Consider the following 16,176-nt stretch of genomic DNA (forward strand, 5'->3'; position numbering starts at 1 on the left):
ACCGAAGAAGCAGATAATGAGAAATGCAGACACTTCAGAATCTATAAATGATATCCCTGTGCTATACTATCAACCTTGTTTTGCATGTAAACTGTGTGAAATGCAGGAAATACCATAGCAATCAAATGTACTGAGTTGTGCACCAAAACTTCTTGTGAGAAAAGTTTGTTTTCTGGACTGAAAAGGACTGCTCAGTTTATACACTTTTGATACCGTAACTAACCATAAAACTCTACGCTCCAGATGAACAAAGAGTTCAAATTCAGTCTTAAAGTCTTGGAGCAGAAGTGCTTTTGATTTATTCAGAGAAAGATTTGGGGGCAAAAAAAGCGGAAACAATAAACAAGCGAACACTCTGAGCTTCTGCCACACTTTCTTCCTGTCAAGTCTCTGAGAACTTTCAGCTAATTACGAGCAAAGCCCCACACCACAGAGAACTTGCATCCGTCGCTGTCTGAGGATGACAAAAGGCTCAGAGGGGGCAAGAAACAAACAAGCCCCAGAATAAGAAAAAGTCTTTCCAGCTAGCTGCATGGGCGACGACAGCAACATCTAATCAGTTGTTTTTTTTTTTTAGAGTTGCCTTCAGCGTCACATCCAAGGCGCAGTTCCTCTGATCAGCGAGCGAAGGGGCTCTCCCACTGCGCCAGTCTCCTGTCCTCTGAACCACGGGTCAGTCCTTGGTGAGTAGCCTTGCTCCTCCATCTACTTCATGGTGGTGCATCCCATCTTCATTACCATGCAGAGACACATGCCGGGGGTAACTGCACCCCAGGACTGCCTGGAGGGGCTGCGCTCTATCCGGCCTCCATCGGGAACTCCTGCGCTGCTGGTTGCCGGCGAAATGGGAGCGCAGGATGGAAACGCAGTGCATTAAGTGACTCCGTGCCTCAGGGTCAGAGAGGAGGCGACGTGGCATCTCTGCCGAGCGATCGTAAACAAGCAGAGGATGTTAGATCTCTTCATCCTATTCAAATGCTTTATTATGCTGATTTTTGAGCAAACTGTAAACTAATCAGGGCAACTTTTTAACCGTTCTCGTATGTACACAGGGGAAATTTTCGGAAAGGTTAGGCGCTGAGAGTCAATTCTGGTGCCTCGCCTCAAACTTTTAACTCTCTGGATCATTTCAGACAAATACAGGGAGAGTCTGAGGTTCTGTTTGCAGTGGAAGAGATTTCATGCGGCATACTTAATTGGAAGGGGGGTTGGTGGACCATTGCGAGAAATATTCACATTCATGCTCATTGGGAACGAAGTTGTAAATAGTTAATTATGACTCTGTATGCAAATGCTGGCCTTTAAATGAATTCAAGGAATAATTTCCATGTCCATGTATTTGCATAAATGCATATTACATGCATTTCACACTCAACACCTCAAAATGTCATAAAGAGTGATAAAAATTTTGGTTGAAATCCAATGCGTTAACTTGCTGTACCTTTATACGCTACAGGTGTTTTATATACATTTACGATTATATCACATTTACATTACAATTAAGTAAAAAAAAAAAGATCAAAGTGATTAAACTTCCCTTACATTCCCTTACTAACCCTGAACCTACTCCTAAACCTAACCTTAACCCATGTAGGTATCTTATACTACCCAGTTCTTCTTGGGTAAGTACACGTACTGTAGATAAAGTGTACCCAGAATATCTATATAATATGTATATGTATATATAATGACCCTTCACAAATTCTTCACTGATCACCAACTGCATTGAAGATCCAACACATTATTGTTATCCTTATTCCTGGTGGGCTGGTCTTAAGACAAAGCCTGAGCTCTGGTTGACAAGAACAGGTAGAGAGGAGGCAGGGGAGGGAAGGAGGGCGGCTAGGACAACTGTGTTAATTGGACTTTACAGTAACAGTATGACAGGTGTTGTTTGAAAAAAAAAAAAAAAAACTTGCAGAGAGTTGGGAAAAGAACATGCCGAGCTGTTTGTCAGGAAAAGGCAGCTCCATCCTCCCACAACTGTTCCCCTTGCTGTTTTCCCTCAAAATGAACACTGTCTGCTTGTTAATCACCGGCAAAACTCCAGGCTAGCATCCCCACACTTTTTTTTTGGCCCTGCCACATGGAGGTGGGACTAAACCTCATTTTTAAGCACTCCCTCTGATAGAAGCCCGTGTCAAGAGTAGTCCGCCATGATGCCCCCCACCCTCATGCCTAGATATGCCACACTAGTCATTTAGAAGAGAAAAACGAGGTGTTTTTACAGATGCGGCAGGTCGTGCCACTTTGTTGTTTCGTTGCTGTCAGAGCAAACTACTTTTAAAACACAGGATGTCTTCTCTTGCGTTAAAAGCTGTCAACAAATACAGCCGACAACAGCTCGCTCCCAGCATTCTCCCTGGGCAAAGGAATTTCTCCAAACAGATGTTTCACCTCCAAATATATTTAGAGTCTATTGCACTGGCTTGTGATGGAGTACATACAAAGTAATTTTGTTCCTGTCGGTGCAAACTTCAGCAACTCCAAACCACTTTGAATGTGATTTCAAAGCTGTATTCTTCTCAACGAAGGACTCACAAGGTCATCAGCCAATGAAAAGCATCTCGTTGGCGACTCTGCCGACAATTCCAGCCTTCCCTGCATCGCAGCCTGTCTTTCTTCTCGTAATGACCGGAGACCAGCGGTGCAGCCTCCGCTGGCAGACAGTACAGAGGAAAGCGTGGGAACGCACAGGCAGACGCGGGCTTTTGCTTCAGCGTGCAGCGAGGCCACAGGTTTATGCAGGAATGCCTGTGGTTGCACGCTCGCCGTGTAAATCAAGGCCCCAAAACAGAGCATTTCATTCAGCGAGGCAAAGCTCAGAGGACTCCTGCATCTGGTAGCGTTTTTGATTTACTAGGGACCTGCACAACATTACAGCACTGGAAAACGGTGGGAGCCGGGTCCAAAGAGCTCTAATGCGTAGGCGAACACAGTCTAAAGGATTCGGTTGTAGGGGCTGGCATCCAGGAGTGCTTTGCCATTCCAGAGGATATGAGACCATGATGAAATGCACTGGATTAAACAAGTTTCTGTATGAATATGCAAGAAAAAAACAAGCTTTCCAGTGGGAGCAGAACTCGTGTCAGTGTAATAACACTTGAAAGGAGAATATCACATTATCACATCTGACATGTTTATGACATGGCGACACACAAACAATAAACTTACCTCTTTGCATTACAAGCTGTAAAAATGAAAAGAAAACACAAGTTCTGCATAATAATTCTACAGAACATCTCGATAGTTACAAGCAACTTTTTTTAATGAAGTTCAAAAAGTGATTCAATTCATGCACATGATTAAAGTCCTTAAAAGCAAACTGATTAAAAATGATTTCAGTTTCTTGATAAAGGAAGTAAACAAATGTAAACAAAAGTGATTATTTATGGAGAACTTGACACATGGATGGAAATCAATAATTTTTCAAAAATTTAGGAGAACTTTTTCATTTTTATGTTTAATTTGCACTTTTTTTTTTCTAAAGTTAGATACGTTATAGTCAGTAAAACAGTGAAATTAACATAAATGAACAAATGCACAACACAATATTACAATAACACTACATTTAAGGAATATATTCAAATAAAAGACAAAAACATACAAAAAGATGTGTGAAAATGAACATTACTTTTAAATTTCATTTGTGTGCGGTCGGATAAAATAAAAAGCACGACTACAATCATTCAAAAAAGTACCATAAACCTGAATGAAATGACAAAATCTAATAACCAAATAAGTATTATCAGGTAATGCATTGCAGACTTCATTTGCATAAAAAGAAAAAAATCACATATCAATGCTACACCATTACTATTTACATACAGCTTACAAGATGAACCATGTCTATTTCTTGTTAATTATTTTTTCAGACTCAGAATGATTTTAATTACATTACACTCCAGATTGGAATCCAAAAGAAAATAATGGCAAACATTCTCTCTTTTCATGCTTACCCAAGCAAGTCTATTTACTTTTTTTTTTTCTCTCTCATTCACAGCTTGATGGAGGGAGGCAACAGGATGGGATGTGACATTTTGGTCGGAAAGGCTTTAGAATTCAAAGCAGCTGTGGGTAAAAACCACCTGTAAATACACTCTCTGGATCAGATTTCTTTTGAAACCTCCACCTAGCATTTGCGTCCAATAGTTAGTTAATTTAAAAAAACTCCAAAAGGTTCTAGAGATGCTTCCTTGGATGGGCAACATGGGCTAAATATACCAGGAGATGCTAATCAAATGTTTATGAGTCCAACTTAGACGGTAGCCATTTTTTTTTTTTTTTTACTTTGCCATGGTTTACCACAGATGTCCATATATTTCCCAATGGTTTCTCTGGGGGAAAACACACACACACAAAAAAAAAACCATAGGAAAAAAAGAGAAAAAACTAATGTGTGTGTATTATGCCTACAAATGTCAGCTCATAGATTACTGTCATGTAAGTAAATGGTATTTTTAATGGTTGTTTTAACATGATTTTAATATTCTGTCAAAATAATGCGATTAAATGTTAATACATTGCATTGTGTCATCTCAAGACAAATAATCAAATTCTAATATATGTTGAAGCATAACTTCAAAAAGGTAAAAGCTTAACAGTAACAGAGTAACAAAGTCTTGCGGTGAAGCTACTACATCCTTCGAAAATGTGTATATTTGTAGAAATATCACCATTATATTATCAATGGTTTACTATATATATATATATAAAAAAAACAGTAACAGAGTTGACCTTACGATTATTCCCAAACTAAATATATGACAAAACATAAGATAAAGCATCAAAAAAGCAGACTTGCTTGTTTCAGAAAGCAGTTTTCAAGGATGATAGTTCCATTTTGACACAGTAAAAAAAAAAAAAAAAACATATATATATATAAATAAAAACTAAATGGTAAAAGTGTTGACAAATAACTCCAAGTACTTCAGTCTGTCAATCAAAATATAAAAATATATATGTGATGAAGACAAAATGTTAGGTTTTGTTGACGTGTGTAGAAAATGTCTACAGTGATCAAGTAAAAACTGGAATCAGATATTCATTTTTTACATGCATGTATATTAGGGAACGCGTTTTGTAAAATGACTCAATAAAGAACAAAAGGAGAGAAAAAACAGAATCATTAACAATACATTAGGCAGAGTTTACTCGCTGTTGTTCTTTTTTCCTTAGAAACCTAGTTCTAAGATATTGCCAGATATAACATTTTGGAGAAACCTAAAAAAAAAAAAAAAAAAAAGAGAAACGGTTTGAATATTGGATGTTTGGGGATCATCCCTTGATAATTCTCTTCTCCTCACAAACTAATTGGTTTAAAGTTGCCAAGTATGCGCCACAAGCTATTTCAAACCTGCATGCTATTGATATTTCATGTTTCAAAGCACAAATCCTTTCAATAAAAAAAAAAAATCCTGAGATGCTCTAGCTATTTTCCTCCATGCATGTCCACAGGGGAAACGAACAGTGAGGAACCCGGATTCTGTCTACTTGGTTTTTTTTTTGCCCCAACTATGACTTATTTGTTGTCCCATCTGCACTCACAACTCCAAACTTGGACAAAGTTTGGCTCAAAGACTGTCACTGTCTGCTGACCACACAATTGGCCAATAAAGCGTCAGCTTCCCAGCCACTTCAAACACCAAGAACAAGGTGAAACTCGCCTCAAGAACCAGACCTAAAGAGAAACGGCACGTTTTTCTTGCCGAAATACAGGCAAGAAAATCTATGAAAATGCTGCCAGCAGCTGAATCTGCTGCCAATGCAGAAGGGACACGTTACAAGTGCTGGTCCCTCTGGCAACAGACAGATATAGAGAGCTGAACCAAGCACCTGGATCTTAAGGAAAGAGAATATATTTGGCCTTGGTGCAAAAGGTAAAAACACATCTGAGTCAGCTGGGCTTCTGTAGTGACATCTCTCAGTGTCTGTGCAGTCTGCCAACAAAGTGTAAAACGGATCAGTGGGTAACAACTAGCACACTGTTCAATAACAGGTCTACACTGCTTTGGAACATGTTTTGCGAACAGCTAACAAAAATCTCAATTTCTGGAGACTCACTGATGCAATTGTTGGACGTTACAAAATATGCTACCACAAAATAAGCACATTTTAATAAGCATTCCAGTTACTCATGAATGATTTTGATTCAAGACAATTTGCTTATGAATCAACCACAGATTTGAGAACTAAATCAACAAATTCATTGAAAAAGCATGACTTTTTTTTTTTTCTTCAAAAGAATGATTCAGTTATCTAAAAAAAAAACATAAAAAACAAAAATATTATGATATATTTTGAGGTTGTTTTTTCATGTTGTTGTAAGAAGTCCTTTATGCTCACCAAGGCTGCATTTATTTGATCAAAATACAGGAAAAACAGTAATATTGTGATATATATATATATATATATATATATATATATATATATATATATATATATATATATATATATATATATATTATATTATTTATTATTATTATTATTATATTATTTATTTATTTATTTGCAATTTAAAATCACTTTTTCTTTGAATATACATTAAAAAATAATTTATTCCTGTGATCAAAGCTGAATTTTCATCGCCATTACTCCAGTCTTCAGCGTCACATGATCCTTCAGAAATCATTACAATATGATGATTTGAAATAAAAATGAATGTCTTTACTGTCAATTTTGATCAATTTTAATGCATCCTGAATAAACGTATTAATTTCTTTCTTTAAAAAAAAAAACACTGTGAAATGTTATTTATATTTAAATTGATTTCTTATTGATCTTATTATATTTATTATTATTATTAAAAATAAAACCATAATACAAATGGGGCCTTGTTGTTTTAATGTGATTTTTTAAAAATAAAACTCTGTACGCTTTTAAAAATTGTTTAAAAAATGATTCAATGTTACACTGCGTCATCTCATGAAAATAATTAGATTTGTAATGTGTTGGGACAATTATGATTTCAAAAAGGTAAAACTGACATTTTTAATTAAATTTGACATTTCAAATCCTGTAGTGAAACTACAAAGTACTTTTTTGGATAGTATTACTTTCTTAAAAAAAAAAATAACAATAATAATCCCCAAACTTTTTTACATTTATTGTATAATTCAAAACAGCAAAAAAATGACATTAAAAATAATATAATTACAAAATCCCCATTACTGTTTTAGGGATAGAAAACACTGATATTAAAAATATCTTACATATTCCTATTTTTCAGGTATTCCATGAGTCCAAAGACTTTAAGCCCCTTAATTCCACTGTATAAACGGTCTAGCAATTCCTGTTGTTTAGCAATATGTGAGCTGTACAACAGAAAGATCTTCCATTACACTCAGTGGAGTGCAGTTAGACTGTACCACCACTAGATGGATACCTGCATCTGTTTTCTAATAGCAAAACATACACTGTACACAGACAACAAAATAAAACAAGAAAATCACCAAAAATCCCCCTTTTTTTTACAACTAATATTGACACCAGACCAGACCAGTCTGGTTAAAGACAGCAGCTTACAAGAGGTAAAAACAACAAGCCCGATATCAATTGTGATGTTTACTTAAGTTTGTTTTCGTTGTTCTGCTAGTTTCAAGGGAGCAATTTCCAGTGATGAAATTGAACAGCTCTCCTTGAGGAATTCATTAGAATGAGGGAAAATAGTCCCCTTGCCGATGTCTTGCCTGTAGGGAATAAGCCGGACGTGGACCCTGGGGCACGAGCGCAACACGCTGGCAGCTAATAAAGCTCAGGGCTAAGTGGAGACAGTCGCTAAAAGAATACAAATAAACACAAGCAAATACGAGCGGGCGACGCTTTGGGGGATTGATTGGCAAGTGCAATTAAAATGACTCCGAAAGCAGCAAAACATATAAAAATATATAAAAAAATTCTAAATTTTAAAATAATTTTGCAAATGCTAAATGAATATACATAGTCAGTTCCAACGTTTAATAAACACAACACCAAAGTAAAATGTTTTAAGTCATTTAATTTTATTTTTTTCATTTCAATTAGCATATAATGTTCAAATAAACCGTCAAAAAAGACAAATAAATAAAAAAGTTGCATTTCTTCTCTTCCCCTCCCAAATGATTTTGGTGAAAGTAGTCTGGCAGACAGTGAGCGTTTGATTCATGTGTGCTTTACCGCGGTAAAGGATCCAGATCTCGCTGGAACAGGCCTCGCGTGCCTCGTCAAGATAAATACATACTATTATCTATAAAGCAACAAGCATAATCTGTTATCGTGTTAACAAAAGACAAAGAAAAAGGTGATTATTGCGAAATACAGTCAGAGGAAAAAAGTAAACACTAAAAATGCTCTTGACTAAAGTTAGAAAAAAACATACCATTGTATATTTGGTACTATCACAGCAAATCCTACTGTCTGCAAAAGGTGCTGCGTAATAGCTGCTGTCTGTATAGTATAACTTCATATGCTTGTGTAACTCATACTAGACCGAGTCTGCCAAAGATCACAAGCCACATTCTGGAAAAGCAGCACAGAGATTACAGTCTGGAAGAGGTCAAAACGCTTCGGTGAATGTATGAGTTCGAACGGACTCACACGTTGCATTGCAAAAAGTCATTTGTAAACGTACCTCTTTCAGGACGCTCGACACGCCGGTTAGGTTTCATGTAAAACGACCGAATGATGTAATTGTTGCCAATTCTGTATAAAAACGTGTTTTGGTTTACAGGAAGAAAGGCTCTGTTTTTGCGCTTTTTGAAGTACAGAACAAGGCACTGTGTGAATATTTATAAGTTACTGCATTGCAAGTGAGGCCTTTGCATTAATCATTTATTAAAGTTCAAGTATCAGCCGTAGAGGTGCGGATACTGGGAAGAATTTGCCTTTTTAGAAACAGACTTCACCCTGAATGCGTTACACGATAGCTGGCGAACACACACGTATTGTCATGATCTATGATTTATTTAACACATTTTAAACTGCAAAGGTCTAAGTCTTAAAATGCCTAGAAGTATTGCAATAAATATATTCAGGTGCGGGAAGGACGGACAGGAAATACTTGGATTGAATGCATGTTTTTATAGCATCACAGCAAGATGCAAGAACAAACTGCTGAGGTTTAGATCTGGACTTGTTATTTAGTCCATGGAAACTGCGACAAATACCACTATGATCTCTTGCTCTTTTAATAGAACGACAAACCTCTGAACAAATTTCAAATGCAACAAAGTTGCTTTTTAAGGGGAATTTTAATTCTTTTTTATAGAGATGTTTTTCTCGTAAGGTTTTGCTGAGAAAAAGTTCTTGGAACGGGTGTTGTGGGATTTTGAAAAGCATGTCAGATTTACATTTCATGCTAATGACAGGAAAAAAAAAATGGACGTAAATATGCAATCATCGCATAGTACCAACATCGGAAAGAGCAAAAATCAAGTCAAACCAGTTTACAACACTGCTTATTTTTCCTTTTTCTTCTTGGAAGTGCTATATGTAAAGGTCAATGGTCATTATGGCCTATTTGAGTGTAGTTCTAGTAAACCAAAGGCCTTGCTTTGTGGCTCATGTTGTAATTTTTTGTACTGAAAGATGCCAGGTTGCATTACGATGGAGCAAAACAAGCTTTACATGACATTTGTTGGCCAGACGAAGGTCTTAAAAGTAGAAGCAAGAGGAATCGGGTAGCAGACTCAGTTTGCGATCACATATCTACCAGTTTTCTCAGCTTGAGGAAAAAAAAAAAGATAAGAGAAAACGTTAACAATTCATAATACAGATCCATAATACAGACCTCCACATTATAAAGAAGAAAAGAAAAAAAATATGACAAAACATATAATTCATAATACATATCCATCAATACGTAGCTCCACATAAAAAAAAAATGCCAAGCTGAGCCACTGAACAGTTGACAAATTTCAGGTTTGCTCAAGAGTTTTTGAAAAAGTGGTTTATTTCCCATTGATGGGTCATCCTCATTATTTATTGGTGGCCAAAGCAGCAAGTGTAGTAATGCCTTTTCACAAGGTTCCATTTTGGTTAACTATATTTACCATAAATGATGATAACATTTTGTTACAGTCCTTATTAATATTGTGTTAACATTGTTCATAAAAATACAACTCGTTCATTAAGTTAGTCCATTTGTTAGTTTCAGGTCCATTCACTGGCACATCCACCCCAAAGCATAAAATATTCAGTTCATTAAATCACTTACCACCCCCACGTCGTGCCAAACCCACAAAAGCTTTGTTTCGGTTTCATGTAACTCAATCCTTTAAAGATATTTTTGGATGAAGAATGTTGGAGGCTTGTGACTGTCACATAGACTGCCAAGTTAAAATATGCATCAAGCTTCAGAAAAGTATGAATGAATCTCTAAGAATACGCCATCTCCATCAGTGGCGAACTTCAACCATAACATATATTGAAGATCAACGAGAATTCTTTTGCACGTAAGCGACGAAACCTAGCAAAAATAACGTAATTTATTCAGTCCCTTCCACAAGGTTGGCGCTGTTTTAATTTCAAATCAAAGAAAATAAATACCAATTAAACAGCGCAGCCTTGTGGACGCGGCTGAGAGAGAAAAGCATTTAACAGCACTGACGGTTTAAATGGAAGAGACACATGAGAGACCGCTGACATTTAAGAATTTGTTTGAATAAAGTTCGTTATTTTTGTTTTCCTTCACTTACAAAAAGTTTATTCTCGTTGTTTCCATAACATAACGGTTGAACCCGGATGGAGAATGGTACTAGTCTTATGTATGCTTTTTCCATACTTTCCTGGACCTTGACAGTTTACTTACTCTTGGCAGTCTATCTGGACCGTCCCAAAATATCTTAAAATTGTGTTTCCGATAGATCCTGAACGGCGCTTTTATAGATACGGGTTTTGGTTACGACATATGGGTAAGTGGATTATGACAAAAGTTTCATTTGGGGTTGAGTAACCCTTTGAGTAGGATCATACATGGATACAACTTTTAGCAATTTTAATAATGGTAGAAGTAAGGGGTGGGAGTCAAGATTAACTAGGAGATAATAAGTGCTTGTTTAATTGATTAATATATGTGATTAACTACATTTAAACAACGTGTAACTTATTGTACAGTATATACCTGTATATTATTGTAAATAAGATATATAAAGTGCAAATAAATGTGTGTGTGTGTGTGTGTGTGTGTGTGGGTAACATATATTATATATATATATATTATACAAACTATATTATATAACATAATAATAATATATAATGTATAGACATAATAATTACATACTGATTTCCATATAATATATGTATCATTTTTACATATAGAAATTAAAATATATGAATATAAGTATAATAAAGTATTCTGGAAATATATAGACTATAAATTTTAATATAATAGATTATAATATAAAAACGATAAACGATAAAAAGATAATATAAAACAGAGTTTTGTGGTCAAAATAAAAAAAAAGCACTTGTCCATCACAAGTACAACAGTTTTAAGTCAGAGTCTAGAGCCCTGGTATTAGTCATTGGGTTAAGACAAACAAGATGATTGACAAAAATGGCAAGCATTCAGAGCTCAGTGAACAGGAGAGCCGATGGGATTGTGCCCTTTAAGCAATGTACTTCCAGCAAGAAGCCCCGCTGGGCCCTGCGAATGCTTTGTTTTAATTCTCTGCTACAAACATTCTAGACCCAAAAAAAAAAAACACAACACAGTCCCCGTAGAGACATGGATGTGGGATTGAGAGTCCCTGATGCCTGCCTGGGAGAAATAAACTGAGTGCAGACAAGCGGCAGCAGCAGCATCATTAAAAGTGGGGGAAAGAGGAAAAAAAAGAGGAAGGAAAGAAGATGCCCCTGTGTCGGATCGCCATGGCAACCGCCTCTCTCTTCCGTGGGGGGGGGGTGGCTGCTGTTGCATGGCGCTGCGTCTCCTAATCAGCCCGGCATGTGAAATGCAAATGCAGACAGTCTGAGATTAGTGGAGAAGAATGGTGGGGGGCGCAGCAGGTGGGGGGCGAGTAGGATTCAGATATGTAAAATATTCATGCTTTTTTGCACGAGAGAAATGCGGGGGGTTTCGATGGTCGCAGTTTAGTTAATGACACACCAAAGATGAGGGGGTTGTCTGTCAGGTGAGATACAAGGAGATGGTAAATGACACACCAAAGATGAGCGGCTGACATTTTTTTGCCTTTCACCTTCAGGAGCATTGTTTACATGTAGACAGGGAGGGAGCCAGGCCTCCCTGCAGCACTGCAAAAGCTGAAGGAAGTGCTGAATGGAAGATGAGTCGTGCCGGGCTTGTAAATAATAATAATGGCAGCTTTGGTCGGACGTGCCGGATCTATCGGAGGATTTCGATGGCTGACATCAGAGAGTGACAGCATGTTACGAGAAAAGACCGGCAGTGCTGGAAATTTCACAAGCTGGTTTGGTGATGGTCTACTTGATGGACTAGTATGAACTTGCTGTTCACAAGCATGGGAACTACAAGATAGACACTGCTAACTAGTTTAAAAATGTAATGATGTCATCATTTTCTCACCTTCATGTTGTTCCAAACCTGTCTGACTTTTAAAAAACGACCCAGTGTTTCATTTGTACATACAATGAAAGTCAACAGGGTCCAAAAATGTTGTTTTGGACCCCACTGACTTTGAATGTATAGACAAAACTGTTGGAATATTCTTCAAAATATCTTGTCACAAGGTGACAGAGAAGTAAATAATGACAAGATTGACATTTTTGGGGTGGAACTATCCTGTTAAGTACAACAGAACGGTGATGTAGTCACAAAACTATTAAAGGAGAACTTAAAATTTTCTGATCATTTACTCACCCCCATGCCATCCAAGATGCTCATGTCTTTCTTCAGTCACAAAGAAATTAAGGTTTTTGAGAGAAACATTCCAGTATTTTTCTGCATATAGTGGACTTCAATGGGGATCAGTGGGTTGAAGGTCTAAATTGCAGTTTCAATGCAGCTTTAAAGGGCTCTACACGATCCCAGCTGAAGAAATAAGGGTCTCATCTAGTGAAACGATCAGTCATTTTTTTTTAAAACATAAAAATGTATACTTTTTAACCACAAATGCTCATCTTGCACCAGCTCTGCAATGCGCATGCATGATTTCACACATTGGATACTCATGTTGGAAAGGTCACACACAGTTAATCCTTTGTCTGAAGCGCATTGAAATTGCAATTTGAACCTTCAACTCATTGGCTCCCATTGAAGTCCACTATATGGAGAAAAATCCTGGAATGTTTTCCTCAAAAACCTTAATTTCTTTTCGACTGAGGAAAGAAAGACATGAACATCTAGGATGACATAGAGGTGAGGAAATCATCAGAAAATTTTGATGTGAGGTCACATTTTTGGCAAAATATCACGGCAAATTTGCGTTCCTAATTGCGTGGATTCTTCTATCGAGATGACTGGATTTTGTGTGTGAAAATTAGCTGTATAATGTTCAATGTGACAGCAACTTCAGAAGAATGAAATACAGAAAAAGAAAGTGTGTAAAAAATCTCTTGTGCTTGGAACATACCTCTTCTCAGAGTAATGGTCAGACGGTAGTGGTGGGTAGTCACACTGCTCAATCTTTTTACACAGAGAGTAGAGGTTCATTTTGTCCCCGTAGAATGGACTCTGCAAGGCGGCCATCTATGTGAAGAGAAAAAAAAAAGTCAAAGGCACTTTTAGAGAGAAGGACGTTTGGTTCTAGACGTCTTGTTAGCTTAAAAAATGGATTACAAATTCGTATGGAACAATCTGGCAAGGTTCATATCATGATCATTTCAATTTAATTTATTCATTCCTTAAGTTTGCAATTTCATCAAATGTGTAACTAGTGAAAATGCATTTACAATTACTTATATTTTACTGTTATTTCCATTAAATGACTTCAGAGTTCACACCTGGAGGTTGAGTAAGTACCCATATCTCTCATATACAATCCTGCAACGCACACTAAATCTTCATCAAGCAGGGACTGACTGTTTGTGGAAGAGACTACATGGTCCCATGCCACAGACGGAAGCAGACAACTGCCATCTGTTGCTCAAGACGTCGAATTCGACTGATGTGTGGAGACAAATGTACTTATTCTGAGCAGCCTAACAATATGATTTACATTAATGAAATTTTTCATCATATAATACATTTATTAACTATAGGATGTTTAGCTTTTTGTAGTTATTTTGTAGTTATTTTATGAATTGCTACTCAAGCATCATTTGTTAAATCAAGGTGAAGTGAGTCCACACTGCTCACCATGTTGTATGGGCAAAATGGATGCTGACACAGACAAAACATGTCATCATAGACAAGCTAATTAAACTTTTTGACAGAAAATTCATTTTTTCACCCTCACGTCTTTCCAGACCAGACTTTTGGAAAATATCCGGGGGATTTTTTTTTTGCACATACAATGGAAGTCAATGGGGTCCAAAGTTGTTGTTTTGAATCCCACTGACTTTCAATGTAGGCATAAAAATGGTTGGAACATTCTTCAAAATGGACAATGATAGTCAGAACAGTCATCGGAGACAAGATAATAAAATTTCACTGTTTTGGTCAATTACTTCATCAGAAACCGAAATGTATTTATTTAATTTTTATTTATGTTTTGACTGTATATTTTCTATTGCCACAATTATGGTGGATCGCTATATGGATTTTTTGTCCATATATGTAATGGAAACAACCACAAAAACACCCAAACAACTAAAACATCTCAAAAAAAGTTCCGCACAAAAAACAAATTCAAAAATATCTACAATAACAAGAGAGTAAAGAATAACAATACAGTAACTGAACGACATGAGAGTGAGTAAATCATGACTTATTTTACCAATAACCACAGATGGCAAGTATCTCCAATAGAACCAATACTTCAAAAATGTGCATGAACTGTAAGTTGGTCTTAATAAATCTGGACATATTGACAACTCATGGCCAATTAGCTTTCTATATCTGGTCTTAAACTTAGCAAAGAAAATTATGGATGTTCTTTCTCAATAAAGCCTTAGAAAAAGGACTGTGACATTTCAGCTTTTCAGTATATGTTTTGTGGAAAAAATACAACACTGTCGACGTCACAATTCCAGGACATAAATCATGGTGGTACTGAAGACATGCAGTGCATCCTGGTAGCCTGAAGCTGTGCAATCCCGCTCAGCCAGGAAGGCGATGCTTTGATGACGTTATGAGATTATGATGCAAAAACAGCCCGAAGCAAATCCACTGACTGTGGGTGAGGACACTTTCAGAAAAAAGCTTTCCAGATGCCAAGCATGCAAGCCACAGAGTACTCACACGAATCCAAACTGCAAACGCACATTGGACGAGAACTCAATTAAATTGACATAGAAGGACAGAGAGGGAACGGCGAGCGAGTTAAGGGGGTGGGGGCGAGAGGGGGTTTGATAGAGCGAGGCAAAACGACCGTCTGGGCTGTCAGAGGAGGAGCGCAGAGTGGCAGAACTCATGGAGCAGAGCCGGATTCATCGCTGCTCCGCACGAAATGGGAACGGGAGGGGTGGAGGAAGGAAGGGGGAGTCCCTCTCTAATCACTGGCAGTGCTGGAACTGGGAGGACTGGGATGTTTCTATAACATGTAGTGCTCTTACAGCAACCAGAACTTATTGTATATGATCTAAATGTGCCAGAGTAAAACTCGTGTTAGCTTAAGTCCAAAAAGACCACGCCTAAGGGTCAATGCCTGCATTCACACAACAGCAAAAACAGGGTTAAGTGACATATGGAACAATATTCTATTACCAAAGTCACTTCATTTTTTTAAGATTCACACTTGTATGTAAGAAAGAGTTTGGTTAGCTTGTGTGGTGTTGCATTTTTTTCTTGTAAAGTTCTTGTCCCAAAAAAGCATACTTGCGTGAAAAAAAGTAACTAAGGATGCAAAAAAGGACAGTGACATTTTAGCAGACGTTCTGTGAAACGAGGCATGACTTTGCTAAAGCAAAAAGAGATGAATAAACAACAGCGAAATTGTGGTTATGTCATCTGAAAGTTTTAGATCCAATCACTGCATCATATCCAAAACATTCAAAGCTGTTGTTAATTAATCGAAATATGACATGATCTCATTTATATATCGATAATATCATTTATTGTATGCATTTGAGCAATATATAATATGTACTCAAATCAGGGGTTCAAATCAGTTTTCTCTG

At 37.0% G+C, this 16,176-nt stretch overlaps 1 protein-coding gene across 1 annotated transcript in view; it reads right to left on the reverse strand.

The window, feature by feature from the left end:
* Positions 1-9,673: 9,673 nt before the first annotated feature.
* The window catches only part of LOC122135018 (serine/threonine-protein kinase Nek7-like), a 68,678-nt gene continuing 62,175 nt past the window's right edge, over positions 9,674-16,176 (reverse strand). Inside the window, exons 8-9 of the mRNA XM_042712454.1 lie at positions 13,530-13,645; positions 9,674-9,700 (exon numbers count right to left, since the gene is read on the reverse strand). Of these exons, the coding sequence (XP_042568388.1) occupies positions 9,697-9,700; positions 13,530-13,645 (120 nt within the window). The 3' untranslated portion in view covers positions 9,674-9,696. The remainder of the gene's footprint in view (positions 9,701-13,529; positions 13,646-16,176) is intronic.

Source organism: Cyprinus carpio, chromosome A22 (genome assembly GCF_018340385.1).
Source record: "Cyprinus carpio isolate SPL01 chromosome A22, ASM1834038v1, whole genome shotgun sequence".
In the NCBI taxonomy this organism is placed as follows: Eukaryota; Metazoa; Chordata; class Actinopteri; order Cypriniformes; family Cyprinidae; genus Cyprinus; species Cyprinus carpio.